Genomic DNA, 17,209 nt, shown 5'->3' on the forward strand with positions numbered 1-17,209 from the left:
TTCTCAGAAGTAACAGATGACAGAACAAGGAGTAATGGTCTCAAGTTGCAGTGGGGAAGGTTTAGGTTGGATATTAGGAAAAACTTTTTCACAAGGAGCGTGGTGAAGCACTGGAATGGGTTACCTAGGGAGGTGGCGGAATCTCCTTCCTTAGAGGTTTTTAAGGTCAGGCTTGACAAAGCCCTGGCTGGGATGATTTAGTTGGGAATTGGTCCTGCTTTGAGCAGGGGGTTGGACTAGATGACCTCCCGAGGTCCCTTCCAACGCTGATATTCTATGATATCTCATGTCCTTAACAGGACACTTAAACTGTTGTATGTGTGTTGGGCATTTTGTTTTTTGTTAAGCAGGGTAGTGTGCTTATAAATTTTGATGCTTCCAGAACATGATGTAACAATCAAACTGGGAAAGTGATTGCCAGATATTTTCAGCAGTAATTGCAGATTGGTGGGAAAAAAGCATGAAAAATAAAAACAAAAGCCTAGCTTAACTAGAAGCCTGACAGTTTTCTTAGGAACCAGGCTCTCTCAGTTCAGAGAAAACATATGAGTTGTAACTGGCATGGACATGGCAGCAAAGTGGTGATTCCTAGAATGTTTTCCCCATCCTTCTGGCAAAGACCGACAAGTGGCAATCTGCTACTGAAAGGACCCAAAACACAGTGGACGTGGTGATGTACTATCTGAAGCTGTAAAATGAGAGTCCAGGTTGTGAATTGAAAACAAACTTCGATGGCAGAAAGTTAGGCACTCAGGCCCTGATCCAGCAAAGCGGATAAAACGTGCTACGTGTGATATAAGAACTTAGATAGATAGGTAAGTTTCGCCAAGCACCCCTCGGCTTTGCTATACATCACTAGGCTGTGCTCTGATTGGCACAATCACATGGACTGTTTTATGCTGATTTAAGTAAATTATTGTGCCTTTTAATAAAATAGTAATATGTACAGTATGTGTATCATCTTTTGAGATTTCTCAGTTTTAAAAATATATAGAAGACTTTGCAGTGTAGTTTGTTACCAAAATATCAGGTCTGCCTAGCTGAGAGCCAATTTAACAGCCTGACAGGGATAAGGAAAAATGCTTTATTCTGCAGAAAAAGGAGAGCCTGTACCTTGGTACAAAAGACTCTGTCTTACACAAATTTCACAAACCTTTTATACACATTCAGACAAAGACCCTTGCGTGTTAATACTTGATTGGTAAGTGTAAAATCTCATGTTCCCCTTATCTGGGTAGTACTGACTGGTTTGGAGCAGGATCTTCCTGCTTTGAGGCAGAGGAAAAGAGATAGTGAAAAAGTTCAGGCTATTGTGTCCATGAGCAGTACTCACCCCCGCCCCCCCACCTACTGACCGCTTGTAATCTATTAAGGGGGGTCAGCCAGCTTTCACAAGTTGGATCATGATACTTCAAAGTATACTCTGACAAAAAAGCACTTATGGTAGGATTTATAATCCTCTCTTTTAATTGCTACATTGTAAATACACTAGAATCCTATGCAACAAAACAGTTTCTACCATATGTTTTTAATAAATTCTGAAATTAAACTATAATGAATATTTTAAGTATAATTTATACAAGATTTTTGTCAAGCTTAAAGTGCGAATAAAGTTAGAAAAGTGACTTCAGAGTAAAAAGCTTTTATTTTTACAAAAATCTGCCACCTGAGTTTATTCATAGTCATATCTATTTATTTAAGGAAAAAAATACATTTTCACTAGTTTTTCTCCTGTTAGCCCTACAGCACCAAAACAGTTCAAAGGAGAATGAGCTGGATTCTGTTCTGGCTCATACAACGTCAAAAGAATTGTTAGCTAAATTCTAAGTACAGAATCTTTATTCCTGATGACAGACAAACCAGAAAGAACACATCTTAATTGTTGAGTCCATTTGTTTACTTGTAAATGAGCAGATTTGATACGGAAGTCCTTGAGGGACAAATAACAGTGAAACCCCTGGGCCATTTTTACCATGTCAGTTTTAAGGTCAAACTGTACTTTGAAATCTGTTCTTTTCAGATTATTTCTGTGCTGATTATGAGCTATGACATGGATAACTAATTGCTTTATGTGACATTAACTTAAGCTTTAATGTATATTCTCTTTTAGGTTCACCAAAAACCTGTCACCTGACAAAATCAATCTGAGCACTTTAAAAGGGGAAGGTCAGCTGACCAATTTAGAGTTGGATGAAGAGGTGCTTCAGAACATGCTGGATCTTCCAACATGGCTTGCTATAAACAAGGTTTTTTGCAATAAAGCAGCTATTAGGGTGAGCATTTTATTATGTTGAAACAGTAATTAAGAAAGACTTTCTCACTTTTTGTCTTTTCTGCCTTCTTAAAACTTATTTTCAAGATGTCTGAAAATTGCTAATTCTGAATTTCATAATGTTAAAAATTTGTTGTAGGTGTTTAACAGGTTCATAAAAAGAGGATGGAGGCATTAGATAGTAGAAAATTTTCTTACTTGTTATCCCTTGTATGATTATGACCGAAGCAATGAAAATGAACAGTGATTTAATTTATTTTTTCTTTATCCAAGTGGAATTTTCCTCATATGCACATTGAAACGGAGCAAGGGATTTTATATTTTTGCAGAGAAAGCTACTGGAGTTTCCTTTGGCTATGACATACCATCTGCTTTAATTATTCTTTGTTCTTTTGTGTGTTACAGTAGAACCTCAGTTACGAACACTTCAGGAATGGATGTTGTTCATAATTCTGAAATGTTTGTAACGCTAAACAAAATGTTATGGTTGTTCTTTCAAAAGTTTACAACTGAACGTTGATTTAATACAGCTTAGAAACTTTGCTATGCAGAAGAAAAATGCTCCTTTTAACCATCTTAATTTAAATGAAACAAGCACAACCAGTTTGTCAAATTTTTAAAAAACTTTTCCTTTATATTTTAGTAGTTTATTTTTAACACAGTGCTGTGCTGTATAGTATTTGCTTTTTATTGCATACTTCTGGTTTCCAATAAGGTGTGTGATTGACCAGTCAGTTTGTAACTCTTGTATTTGTAACTCTGATTTCTACTGTACTTTTTCTGCCACTTTCTTTCATATGGTATCACTCCCCCCCTCCCCTTTCCCATCCCTCAGAGGCAGTATATTATGGTGACATACTCTGGCTGAAAACTGGAGATAAATCTCTGGAGCCAGTGGACAGTGCTCCTTCAGTCTCTCTTGCTAGGAAGTAATGTGATACACAACCCTACTACTGTCCTCTTTCCCAGACCATGCTAGAATGGGAATTGAGAAAGCAAGCTATCATGATTTATATCATAACATAGCAAATATGGGTTTTTGTTTTGTTTTTAAGGAAGGAATGTGAAAAATAGTTGGACTTTTCTTACGTCTGGCAACACAGAATTAAAGAGACAGATTAATTTTTTTGGTCCTTTTTCCTTTCTGCCACCAGTAGCTCCTAAGCTACCTTTCCCTGTGGCCACATGACTTTGTGTGTTATATGATGTATATTTCTCACATAAAATTATTTATTATTTGTACTAACTTCAAAAGATCACATGCAAGTCCAGCAGGTCAATGTAAATTTTATTTTTATATCTAGAAAATAAAAATGACAGATATCTTGATTACTATGCATTTTCTTAGATGTTTGTTTTGATTTGCTTTAGCATAATGTTTTCTCTTTCAGATACCGTGGACAAAATTGAAAACTCATCCAATCAGTCTGGTAAGTTCTGAAATCAACCCAAAAAGTAGATATATAAGATTCCAGGAATGACATTCTGTATGTCACTCTGAAGCCTAAAATGTCTGAGTCATTGTGAAGTGATGGAAACAGCTACAATCATAGTTGAGAACTACTTTTGTTCAGCACAGCACCAGGTTGAATCATCACTGGGTTTTGTGGTCTTTTACTGTCCAATTTTTAAGTTCTCAGCCGCACACCTCTCCCAGCATAACACAAATCATATACAAATAAACACAGCCACCTACAGAACAACACAACCAGCATGCATAGTAACCTCAGACATCACTCTGAAGACTAGAATGTCTGTTGAGTCAGTGTGAAGTGGTGGAAACAGCTACAAACATGGTTAAGAACTGCTTTTGTTTAGAATATCACCAATCATAATTTATCACTGGAATTTGTGGTCGGTTACAATCCAGTTTCTAAGTTTTCAGCCATTTTCAGCTTTTTTTACACATGACTTTGCAAATAATATCTGTCATGCAGTATATGTACCCCACGCGGGCTCAGCAGTCAAAGGGTTAATAGTGGTACTGTCGGACAGTGCTAATTGGTAGCCTCACAGCAGTTGGGAGAATAAAAGGTCTGGGAAGCAGAAGGGCACGGGGGTCCCGGGAAGAGTGAGCAGGCTGGAGAAAGGAACTCCTGTCAGCAAACTGCTAAAGAGCTGCCCAGAAACAACACTCGAACAAGGCACGAACAGACCAGCAGTTGAAGAGCCTGCAGAGGCCCAGGGGAAGGTAGGAAGGAGCTCAGGCCACTGTCAGAGTCTGTGAACCCTGGTCCTGCTTTTCCAGCTTGAGGGCCTTGAGCTGGAACCCAGTGGAGTGGCTGGGTTCTCCTACCAACCTCCTGATGGACCCGAGATCAGAGAGGATTTTCCAGATTCTGGGGTAGCCAGAATAGACTGACAGACCCACTGAGCTGAGTGAGCTGGGGCTATGCCCTGGTTGGCCTAGAGGGGCACTGTTACACTAACATACCGACTCTCAATACCTTTTTGATAGCATGGGCCTTCAGATAGTAGTTGTAAATATGTTCCTTTTTAAAAAATGTTTTATAGTTTCCCTGAGGTTATTTAGAAATAATTTAAACCTTAGCTGGTGTGTACAGTGTGTCCTTTGTTTTGTCATCTCCATCTGCTTGTAATCATTCTGGCGACTATATCCCTGTCCTATAAAAGACGAGGGTCTCTAGGTTGTTGCTTGATTCCTATTAGAAAAACTGTTTTTTCTATCATTTCTAATTATTTCAGCTTTACCTGAAATATGGATTTTTGTCTTTTAGTCTCATTGCAAGTTCCTGCCGCCTTCTTGTCTGACTTTTTCTCTCAGGCCCTTTCCGCACTATGACTGTAACCTAGCCCTGGGATCCAGTGACAGCATGGTTGTCCCCCGACCCAGTTGCAACACAGTGAAAACATATCCAAGGCTTTAGCCTGGTTTTTAGTTGTAGGCAGAACCCAACAAAATTAGGAGATACATAGAACTGGATTGCTGCAATTTGTCAGTTCATCATCTCTTTTCTTACAAGCCTCTCAGGAGAGGTTGGAGAAGCCAGAACTAGACTAGCTGACAGTCACTGGTTGTCATTATTCAGTTTCCATCTGAATCTATTAATAGAGGTACTTATTCATTATTTGTATAAGTTGCCTGCAAACAGATTTCGTGATGGGAATTGGTAGGAAAAGTTAATAATGCAATGATAGAATGTACCAGGAACTCACTGGTGGTTCTAGAAAGCAATGTATTCACCAGGATGGGACACTTCAGGCTATTAGCCGAATTCTGCCCTCAATTACATCACCACAACCGCATTATCGTTGGTGCATGTGTGTAATAGAAGGCGATTGTCATTTGGCAAGGCTCCTCTCTTGCCTTCTCCGCTCAGAAACTGCACAGACTCCTGTGGTTGTGCCTTCACCATGTCCTTTTATTTTAAGTTCCCTCCATTCTTTTCACAATGATCCCCGCGCAACAGTCTATTTACAGCGTTAACCTAGCTTTTAGCCCTTTCTCCAGGGCCTAAGGGAAGCAGAGGTATCCCTATTTTGAGCCTCTCTGTGGCTAGGCTTGGCTAGCTCTGTTCCTCTTTCTCCCCTCTTGCACTTCCTCCTTGTGCCTCTTCTTGTCAGCCAGCCAGCCTGATTGACTGATTATCCCTTCAGCTTTTTCCAGGGGAACTAATTCATATCTAATAATCAGAGTGCAGGCTCACCTGTTTGCACCCTGCACTCTGTCACAGCAAGGTTGAGATTAAGTAGCCTTCATTTAGTTGGCATACTCTGTATACATGATTTAGGTAGCTCGAGTAGTTAGTGGTGCACTTGCCAGAACTCAGTTGTCTTTTGTTAAAAACAAAGGCTTTCAGGAAATCAATCTTTTAATATGGTGGCAAATGTTTTAAGTGCCTTTGCTCACAATTAAATTTCCCTTTCTATTTGTACTTTTTAAGCAAAATAATTTCAAGGAGGACTCTTGCACAGACTCTGTGTAGCAGTTTTCTGTTCTAAAATAAAAATGATTACCGGCCCTTTTAGTGGAGAACGGGGAGGAGGCATCAGGCATCTATTTGAGAGAGCCCATAGTCAAGCTCTATTGATTATTTGCATTACAGTAGCCCAATCAAGTTGGGGCCCCGTTGTGCTGTGTACTGTACAGGCATATAGAAAAATGCAGTTCCTATTTCAAAGATCTTGTTACCTTATTTTAAGAAAAGGCCTAAGAGATTAGTGAAACAAACAGAAAGGGCAGGGAGGCTGAGTTAGATAATTATGTTTTTACTTTTTTCATAAAATGATTGTGTGCGCATTAGGAGTTTCTTTTGTTTTTGTAGGGTTTGTTTGTTGTTCATTGAGCTAGCTGAGCAATTAGCTGTAGTTTCAGCTCACCATATCAGCTAGCAGCACACTGTAGGCATCATAGTAAATGAGTCTTAAGGTGGAATCAGGTAATAAGCTTATGAATTTTGGGGGAGGAGGGAAGGCATTCCATGTATAATGGGCAGCATGGAAGAAAAGTGCAAAGGTGTTTATGGGAGAAGTGGACAAGTGGGAGATAGAAGCTGATGTAAGTATGAAGGCAATGGCTGATTGAGATAATAGAGGCATTCGGTACAACAATGAAAAATTGTGAAGGAACCAAAATTGTGAAGTTAAGGGCAAGATGTTTGTATTTGTGGTGGAAATGGCGAGCAAGTGGAGAGACTTATAATGAGTGTGCTGATGTCAGAACGATGGGCCAAGAAGATAATCTTAGCAGGAAAGTTTTGAATGGGTTTAAGAGGAGACAAAGTTACACTAGCCCAGGTCAGAGGGAAAGAGGTTGCAGGAACCGAGTTTTAAAAATAGAGATTCTCCTTAGCTGTTGTTATAAATTTAAACCATGACCGTTTTTAATATCGGGGGCAAAGAGGCTGCTTCTGCATTTAGATGGTCTTTTCCTGGGAATAACACGTTGTGATTTGTGGGTTTTTTTTGTTTTTTTTTTAATCATTTGTTAAATTATTTGGCAAGGTGCAATTGTGCTATTTTATTATATCCTTCAATATCAATGGGATTTGAGTGCCTCACTCCTTTAGTCTCCTTTTTGAGAAGTCCAGCCTCAATAATGAAAAATAATGGCAAAGATGACTGTTAATCTTAAATATTGTATTCTCAAAAACTACCCATTATTGCAAATTTATTGACAGTTCACCTCTGTCAATTTTCTTGTAGATACAAAATGTTTTAAAGATATCAACAAAATGTCTAGCGGGCACTGATACATTTCAAGAATAGACCAGTTTCAAACACTTTCCAATAAAAATGTCTGAAAAGAAAAACACTATAGAGAAAATTCAAAGGGCATGAAAGCTAATATTATGTGAACCTTCACACTGAAAGACTGACTGTGTAGAGAAAATCAAATGTCTTCCTCATTTTATACTCATTCAGAGTTCAGCCTTTGAGAAATATACTACAGTGTGATGAATAGACTGTTTCCCTGACTAGAAGTCAAGAAGTATACAAAGTTTTTATATATGACCGCAAAAGTCTAGGATAGTTGCAAAAAATGATATCTGATATAAACACTGTATAAACAAAAGTCCAAAAATGGAAATGGTTATGTATTCTATTAAAGATTTTCTAGTAAAATGCTATGGCCAGAGGATATTTATGAAAGATTTTTACTTAATGTTTTTACTACTTCTTAATTATGAGGTATCTAAGTTATCTATTAATCTACTGCAGTAAATTGAAATTTGTACCAAATTTCTTTGTGTTTTTTTTCAAGTCCCTGGATAAAGTAGTAATGGAAATGAGTACTTGTGAAGAACCACGTGCCCCAAATGGACCATCACCTATAGCAACTGCATCAGGACAAAGGTCAGTTGCAGTTTTTAAATATTGACATGCACTTGATACAAAACATTTAAAATTATCGGATCTGTTCTCGTGAACCAGTCCAGGTTGGAGGATATATATGCATCCGAAAGCAGGTTAGATCCATTCGTCTAAAGGTGAAGTATAATAACCTTTAAAAATTTAGGGTCAGGGCCTGCTTGCTTGGCACCCCTAAAATCAGGCCACTTATTTAGGTGATTTAATGTAGATTTAGATGTATAACGTTAGGCACCCAAGCTTGAACATTTATCCTAAATATATATTGCATGTTCTAGTTCATAGGATTGTTTAATCTGTGTAATGCATTTTAGGATGGAGGAATAAATCTCAAGAACCACAAGAACAACATACTTTTGGATAGGCCCAAGGCAAAATCGCTTCAATTATTTGGAAAACAGATATGCTACTTTCAAAATATTAACTTTTGTCTAATAGATAACATTAAAGACCAGATTAGCTGGTGTGAAAGTTCATTGTTCTGTTTTCTTCAGTGACTACATCACCCAAATCTGTCCTAAGAGATTTGATGCATAATCCAGTCTGACTAAAATATCAGATAATTGGTGGGACAGGGAGCCCCAAACTTGTGGTCTCATAATTTCTAAATCTGCCTGAAAGAGGAGATTGTAGTAGAGCTCATGGAAGTGTTCCTTGAGTCTTCATGTTAATATGGCACCATTAGAAGGTAAAATAGAGAGTAATGTTGTAGTTACTAAGCTGCCTAGGCAGTTTTATACTGAGTAGAAAATGTCTTGACTACACAAGGGGGTAGTTTAGGGTCTAATCTGAAAATGTTCTGACTGCTGAACATAATTTGAAAAGGGTCAACAGGGTGAAAGTGTTAGAAAATCAATTAAGAGCTAGAACTAGTTAAATCCTGGGAATACATTCAAATAAAGAAAAATTGAATAACAGTCTGTGAACTCAGCCTAATTGATTTTGACATTGAAGATTCAATCCATGCAAAAAAGAAGGAATGACTAGTAATGGGTGTGAAGGGCAGGAACTTAATTGGGACTCTTCAACATCTGTGGCAAAATTGTTGCAACTACCAGGAAAAGAGACCTATGTTTTAAGAGCAACAGAATAGATTTTAAGGCCAGAAGTAACCATTAATAGCATTAGATTTTAAGGCCAAAAGGAACTATTATGATTATGATGGGTTCCCCCCAGGGTGCCACCTGGAACTAGGGTACTGCTGAGCCCAAGCCTTCTGACCCACCAGCCTGGGCTCCCTTTCACACTGTGCTGCTGTGACAAGCTGCAGATCCGCTCTCGGTCCTACGCTTCCATCAGCATTCCCACAGGCAGGGACATACCCAGCTGCAGTTACATGCAGGCTTCCTAACCAGTCACTGCATGAACCAACAACAGAGAGGTTATAGCCAGGATAACCACCAGCTTCCCAGGCATGCACTCCCTTCTGGAGTATAAAGCCAAAATTTTGCCATCTTGCTCTGCACAGAGAACTGTACAGCATAAGCTCACAGAGTTCATCCCTCCCTCAGCATGGAGAAGAAATGCAGCAGCCCCTTGAGCTAAGATTCCCAAGCACTTCACTCCAAACTTACTGGTTTAGGCTAAAGCATAAAATAAGTTTATTAATTACTTAAGATACATTTTAAGTGATAGCAAACAGATCAAAGCCGATTACCTAGTAAATAAACAAAAATACAAACTAAGCTTCAGATACTAGAAATAGAGGATATGAATTAGCAAATTCTCACCCTGGCTGACGATACAAGCAGGCTGGCAGATTCTCAAGGTGCAAGCTGCTCTTGCTTCGCAGCTTGGAATCCCCAGCTTTTTCATACACCGGCTAGAAATCCCTTTAGCCTGGGTCCAGCACTTCCCCCAGTTTAGTCTTTTTACTTAGGAGCTTCTCTGAGGTGTTCTGTTGTGGACGAATGAAGAACAATGGATGATGCCACTCTCTGCCTTATATAGGTTTAGCGTATGGCGGGAACCGTTTGTTCCAAACTCAGTTTGTGGAAAAACACTGACATCCCAAGATGGAGTCCACAGTCATGGTGCCTGGTCACATGCCCTGGCATAACTTGCTGAGTCATAACAGCCATTACTTATAGGTTGTCTGGGAGGTTTTCAGGAAGGTTACGTTTTTCGAGGAGCCATTGTCTTTGCTGTTGGCCCATCAGCACTGTCTGGCTTCTTCTTTGTTGTACCAGAAAGGCTAGTTGTGATGTCACCCAGAGTAAGCATGTTTTGAAATACAGTTATATAGTCAGTATTCCTAATTTTAGATACAAAAATTATGCATGCATTCAAATAGGATAATCAAATTCAGCAAATCATAACTTTTCCAATGACATCTCACGTGACCTGTCTTGTACAAAATGCATCATAATTATGCCATAATAATATCAATGTGAAGAATATGGGGTGCAGTGTCACAATGATGATCTACTCTGACTTCCTATATCCCACAAGTCATAAAATGTCATCATAATTAGGAAGAATCTGGGAAAGATAAAATAGTCCTTCATATATGAAAATGTGGAAGCCATAGTTTTGTGTCTTAGCAACTTCATGTGATGCCAAAAAGGGAAACATCTCTGTTTTGGGACATACTATCTGCTTCCCATTTGCTCAGTAAATAGAATATCATTGTCAGGAATGAGGGTCTGTAACGGAGTCAGTCTGTGGGCAACCTGAAGTAGGCTATCTAACTGGCTACACTACCTGATGGGTTGGAAAAGTCAGCAGACTGGCTCTGAAGCCCAACAGCAGCAGCAGTTCAGCAGCTGCTCAAAGCATTCGCCCATGGCTGAGAGAGTTCCTGCTCTTGCCTTGTTCATAGTCCTGCTCCTGCCTTGGACCCCATTCCAGGTAACCTGGTACTGATCTTCAGCTCCAATCCTGACCTCTAACTTCAGCTCTGACTGCTTCTGATCCTGAGCTCCTGACTCCAGCTCTGACCCTGGACTCTGATGCCTGTGGTAACCACTAGGCCCAATGCCTGTGTCAGGGTTCCTTCCCCACTCCTAACTCTGGGGTTCATATATGGGGACCTGCATGAAAGACCCCCTAAGCTTATTTTTACCAGCTTAGGTTAAAACTTCCCCAAGGCACAAATTCCTTCCTTGGCTTAGTATCGCTGCCACCACCAAGTGATTTAACTAAACATTCAGGGAGGGCCACTTGGAGCCCAGATATCCCCCCAAACCGCTACACCCCCTTTCCTGGGGAGGCTTGAGAATAATATCCTCACCAATTGGTACAGGTGAACACAGACCCAAACCCTTGGATCTTAAGAACAATGAAAAATCAATCAGGTTCTTAAAAGAAGAATTTTAATTAAAGAAAAGGTAAAAGAATCACCTCTGTAAAATCAGGATGGTAAGTACTTTACAGAATAACAAAAGACTCAAACACAGAGGATTTCCCCTTTAGGCAAAACTTTAAAGTTACAAAACCAGGGATAAACCTCCATCTTAGCACAGGGAAAATTCACAAGCTAAAACAAAAGGTAATCTAATGCATTTCTTTTCTGCTATTACTTACTATTTCTGCAAGACTAGATGCTTAGTTCAGATATAGCTAGGGAGATGTATTTTCCCCTGCCCTGTTTCCCAGCTGGCTCCAAGAGAGACAGTCAAAAAACCTTCCCCCACAGATTTGAAAGTATCTTCTCCCCTTATTGGTCCTTTTCGTCAGGTGTCACCCAGGTTATCTGAGCTTCTTAACTCTTTACAGGTAAAAGAGGAATGAACCTTTACAACAGGCCTGCACAACATACGGCCTGCTGCGGGATTCAACAGGCTCTGAGCTGCCCGCAGTGGCGGGGAGCTCAGACCTTTTTAAATCCCAGCGGCAGCCGGGATTCAAAAGGTTCTGGGCTCCTGCAGTGGCGTGGAGGCCAGAGCCATTTAAATCCTAGCCGTGGCCGGGATTCAAAAGGCTCTGGGCTGCCCACAGCGGCGGGGAGCCCAGAGCTCTTTAAATCCAGCCGCAGCCGGGATTCAAAAGGCTCTGGGCTGCCCGCAGTGGCGGGGAGCTCAGACCTCCTTAAATCTCAGCCCCGGCCCGGATTCAAAGGGCTCTGGGCTGCCCGCAGCCGCAGAGAGCCCAGAGCCCTTTAAATCTCAGCCACCAGGGCCAACATTAGGTCAATTCATCCAATTCCCCGGAATCAACCCACCCCTAAGAGGGCCACATGCCCAAGCCCAGTACGGTGTACCGGCAAAAGCCAGTGCACTGTAGTGGGGTGGCCCAGCTTCCCCAGGGGGCAATTTAAAAGGCCTGTGGCTCCCAGGCCCTTTAAATTGCCACCAGAGCACTGCTGCTGGAGCCCTGGGGTAGGGCTGTGGGGCTCTGGGGGCTATTTAAAAAGTCCGGGGTTCCCGTTGCTTCTACCGCCCCGGCCCTTTAAATAGCCACCGGAGCCCCACCACTTCCCCAGGGTTCCTGTGGCTACTTAAAGGGCTGGGGCGGTAGAAGAAGGGGAGCTGCGGGCCCTTTAAATACCCCCAGAGCACTGGGGTAGCGGCGGGCTCTGGGGGCTATTTAAAGGACCAGGGCTCCAGCTGCCTCTGCCACCCCGGTCCTTAAATAGCCGCTAAAGCCACACCGCTTCCCCAGGGCTCCCTCGGCTATTTTAAGGGCTGGGGCGGTAGAAGAAGGGGAGCTGCGGGCCCTTTAAATACCCCCAGAGCCCTGGGGTAGCAGGGGGTCTGGGGGCTATTTAAAGGACCGGGGCTCCAGCTGCCTCTGCCACCCCAGTCCTTAAATAGCCGCTGAAGCCACACCGCTTCCCCAGGGCTCCCTCGGCTATTTAAAGGGCTGGGGAGGTAGAAGCAGGGGAGCTGCGGGCTCTTTAAATAGCCCCCCAGAGCCCTGGGGTAGCGGGAGGGGGTCTCCAGATGCCTTTGCTGCCCTGGTCCTTTAATTAGCCCCCGGAGCCCTACCACTTCCCCAGGGCTCCTGCAGCTATTTACAGGGCTGGGGCAGTGGAAGCAGGGGAGCCCCAGGCCCTTTAAATAGCTCCTGAGCCATGGGCTGCTACTGCTATCCTGGTGGGGGAGGCAGGAGAAGGGGCACTCACCATACAGGATGGGCTGTACCCCCTGTACCTGCACCAGTTGCCCGCAGCTAACTCCTGCCGCACCTCCTGCCCTGCCTGCACCAGTTCCTGTCTGCAGCCAGCCCTGCACCCGCTGCCCACAGCCAGCCTGTCTCCAGCCAACCCCTCACCCCCTGCCTTGCCTTCAGCCGTGCACCAACCCCTGTCTCCAGCCAGCCCTGCACCCGCTTCCCTGTCTCCAGCCAACCCCTGCCGCACCCCCCTGCCTGAAGCCAGCTAGTCCTGCACTCCTTTGTCTCCAGCCCTGCCAACCCATGCCGCACTCCCCCGTGGCCCTGCCTGAAGCCTGCCAGCCCATCCCACACGCCGTCTCCAGCCTGCCCCACACCCCTTGCCCATCCTGCAGCCAGACCCTACCTCTGGCCACCTCCCCCGCACCTCTGGCCACCTCCCCCGCACCTCTGGCCAGCCCCATGTCCACTGGTGCCCTGTAGTTCCCAAGAAAGTAACCCTGCACACCTGCTTCAATGAGGTGGGCAGGAAGCAGCTGGGACCCACATGTGCATCCTAGCACACCCTCAGGGAGTGGCGGAGCTCATTTCTAGTTCAGACACATCTTTTTAAAAAAAGAACTTTAGGTAGGGTTAACATACATCTGTACTTTCCCGGACATGTCGGGCTTTTTGGATCTTAAATCGCCATCCAGGAGGAAAATACGGATGTATGGTAATCCTATTGGTAGAAAAAATACATACTGTGGCAGAACTTTTTATAGGGAACTGGTTGCTAAGAAATGAAAGGCTATTTTTTTTACATTTTTTTTTTTTCTTTCAGTCATCCCTGCCGGGGCCCTGCTGAAAATGTTCGAATTGGGCCCCGCACTTCCTAAAGCCGACCCTGCCAGCTGCGGATGGGATTCAAAGGCTCAGCTCCCCACAGCCCTTTAAATCTCAGCCGTGGCCGGGATTCAAAGGGCTCTGAGCTGCCCGCAGAGATTCTCGACCGTGGCTGAGATTTAAAGGGCTCAGGGCTCTCTGCCGCCACGGGCAGCCCAGAGCCCTTTGAATCCCGGCGGCGGCTCCAGCGGATGTGCTGGGGCTGGGATTTAAAGGGCTCGGGCTCCCCTCAGCAGCAGGAGCTCTGGGCCCTTTAAATCCCTGCCCCAGCCCCACAAAGCTCTGGGTTCCCGCAGCCGCCGGAGCCCCGGGCCCTTTAATTTGACCCTGAGGGCTCCCAGCCAGCTCTTCAGCTGGGAGCCCCTGGTTGATTTAAAATCAAGTATCACCTCTCCACCCCCAACCTTCCTTTTTGGCCCACAGCTGTTTTGGTGGGGCGGCATTGGGAAAGGAGGGTTTGTTTCTGCAAGGCTGGGCGGTGCTGGGGCGGAGTGTTTCCACTGGGCCGGGGCCGGGGCCGGTGGGGTGTTTCCTCGGGGCCGGGGGTTTCGGCCCTCAGCTGTTTTCTTTGGAGTAATGTGGCCCTCGCTGCTTTACGAGTTGTGCAGGCCTGCTTTACAGGGTAAAGAGGGATTTTATGCTACCCTTAGCTGTATGCTTATGACAGCCTGCTCTAAGCACTGGGCATGACCACTCGTGTCCTGGTTACTGACAGTTTGAGCAGCCTCAGCACAGACAATAAGAGAACTAGAGCTTATACCAGGGATGGGCAAACTCTTTGGCCTGAGGACCATATCTGCGTATGGAAATTGTATGACAGGCCACAATGCTCACAAAATTGGGGTTTGGGGTGTGGGAGGAGGTGAGGGCTCCGGCTAGGGGTGCGGGCTCTGTGGTGAATCCATAAATGAGAAGTTCAGTGTGCAGGAGGGGGCTCTGCGCTGGGACCAATGGGTTTGGAGGGGGATCAGGGCTGGGGTTGGGGCTTGGGAGGGGATTGGTGTAGGCTTTGGGTGGCGCTTATCTCAAGCAGCTCCTAGAAGCAGCAGCAGTCCCCCTCCACGGAGGTGCAGCAAGGCAGCTTTGCACGCTGCCCTGTCCTCAGGCATCGCCCCTGCAGCTCCCATTGGCCGTGGTTCTCGGCCAGTGGGAGTTGCGGGGGCAGGGCAGTGTGCCGAGCCCCTTGGCTGCCCCTATGTGTAGGAGCCAGAGCGGGGACATGCTGCTGCTTCCAGGAGCTGCACGGAGTGGGGCAAGCCCCCAACCCTGCTCCCCAACTGGAGCGCCAGAGCGGAGCAAGCCTTGGACCTTGCTCCCTGGCGGGATCTCAGGGCCAGATTAAAATGTGTGAAGGGATGGATGCAGCCCTCAGGCCACAGTTTGGCCACCCCTGGCTTATACAGTGTGTGTGGATTCTTCAAAGGTCAATATCTATGGTGGACATACTGGGAGCCCTATAGACATTGCAGGCCCAAGTTACTGCCCTACAAGCATAGAATGCAGACCTGCAAACTCAAGCTATGGAGCCTTCAGCTCTTACCCCTGCTCCCCACAAGGCCGAAGTCCCCCTGCCTGACAAGTTTAAGGGTGAATGCAACAATTTTTTTGGGTTCCTAATTCAGTGTCAGCTCCTATTTCTGCTATGCCCGGAATCCTACACCACTGACCATAACTGAGTAAGGTTATCAGCTTTCTTACAGGGGAGGCCCTGCTTGGGTATCTCCACTCCTGGAAAAATAAAGTCCACTTCAGGGACAATTTGAGGCTTCGTTCAAGCTATGGCAGTGGTTTTTGATGACCCAAGTGGCAGGTTCCACATCTCTCACTGGCTGGGAACCATGGGCAAGGGGAGCAATGGGGCGGTGCCTGTGGGCAGAGGCAGCGGGCAGAGCTGCCTAGCTGCGGCTCTGCTTAGGAGCAGCAGGGACATGTTGCTGCTTGAGGGGAGCCGCCTGAAGTGAGCACTGTCCGGATCCGAGCCCCCTCCCAGAGCCCATGCCCCCTCCTATGCCCCAACCCCTAGCCCTGAACCCCCTCCTATACCCAACTCCATCCTTAGTTAACCAGAATGTTTTACTTACCAGCACCCTCATTCCTGCAGCATGCTGGATGATAAAGCTTTTACTGTATACGCAGGTATAATTGTGGTCCCAGTCATTTAATTGGATCTGCTTATGTCAACTCCTTTAGGGTATGGCTACACTGCACCTTGGAATGGGCATCCCAGCTTGGGTTGACCGACTTGTTTGAACATAACTCACCTTAGGGTGCTAACACAAGTCGGTGGACCGGGCTTGGGAGGCTCACTCCCAGAAGCATTAGACATATCCTTAGAAAGCCGGCTCACCTTGACAGAGGATTTGCCTGCATCAATCTGGTTGCAGGGCTGGGACCTACATTAATAACCCTTATAGATTCTATTTACTATTTAAAGCACTGTAAAAGAATAAAAAGCTGCAAACTACTTTCATTGTCTAAGCTGACTGAAAGCTTTTGTATTTAAAAGGAAAAATAGTGAAAAGTAAATTGGATTTTTAAAAATTCTTTAATTTTTAGTAATGCAAGGCATTATTTGTAACACAACTAAGAAAATTTCCTTTAAAAACAAGTTTTAACCAAAGTGTGCCTTTAATCCTGAAATTCATCTGCTTGAGTATATGCACTTACATATATATATATTTAAGCAGTATTTGCCTATATTATGCCTTCCTATCCTCACCTCACTCAAAAAAGCATGATATATAAAAGTAATTATAGCTTTAATAAGCTTTGTTGTACAGATAAATATTAGCAAGGCTAATATACTCTTGTGGTGGAATAATGTTAAATTCATTTGACATTAATTTTTCCTAAAATATACATAAAATGATGCTAGATTGCTGGATAATCTGAAGGCTACTGTAATATTTAAAATGGAAACTTTCATGTGTTATACTTGATTGAAGTTCAACTGCATGAAAAACTGTTTAGTCATTTATTTTAGATTAGGAACATACGATAGATTATACTATATTACAGATTTTTCAGAGTTAAATATCTTTAATGAACGTTTATGAATAAGATTGGGTGCACTACAAGTTTTGTTTTGTATAATATGTTTCATGTCTTATTGCTTAATAAGTATCACTTTATGCACTAACATTAGATCTGTAATTTAAATCTTGA

The 17,209-nt window shown here is 43.8% G+C and overlaps 1 protein-coding gene across 11 annotated transcripts in view; it reads left to right on the forward strand.

Annotated features, from left to right (window-relative positions):
• Positions 1–17,209, forward strand: part of UHRF1BP1L (UHRF1 binding protein 1 like) — an 80,591-nt gene that overhangs the window by 29,355 nt on the left and 34,027 nt on the right. For 10 of the 11 annotated variants that reach the window (XR_003998470.1, XM_030548463.1, XM_030548462.1 and 7 more), the window contains 3 exons: positions 2,111–2,273; positions 3,664–3,702; positions 7,998–8,089. Coding sequence is in view for 10 of the 11 variants with exons in the window: in XM_030548463.1 (XP_030404323.1) it covers positions 2,111–2,273; positions 3,664–3,702; positions 7,998–8,089 (294 nt within the window). In the remaining variant the exon portion in view is untranslated. Of the gene's footprint in view, positions 1–234; positions 816–2,110; positions 2,274–3,663; positions 3,703–7,997; positions 8,090–17,209 lie in introns of those variants that run through there. The other variant, XM_030548466.1, reaches the window with a different exon arrangement.

The sequence above is a fragment of the Gopherus evgoodei genome, chromosome 1 (assembly GCF_007399415.2).
Source record: "Gopherus evgoodei ecotype Sinaloan lineage chromosome 1, rGopEvg1_v1.p, whole genome shotgun sequence".
Taxonomy (NCBI): domain Eukaryota; kingdom Metazoa; phylum Chordata; order Testudines; family Testudinidae; genus Gopherus; species Gopherus evgoodei.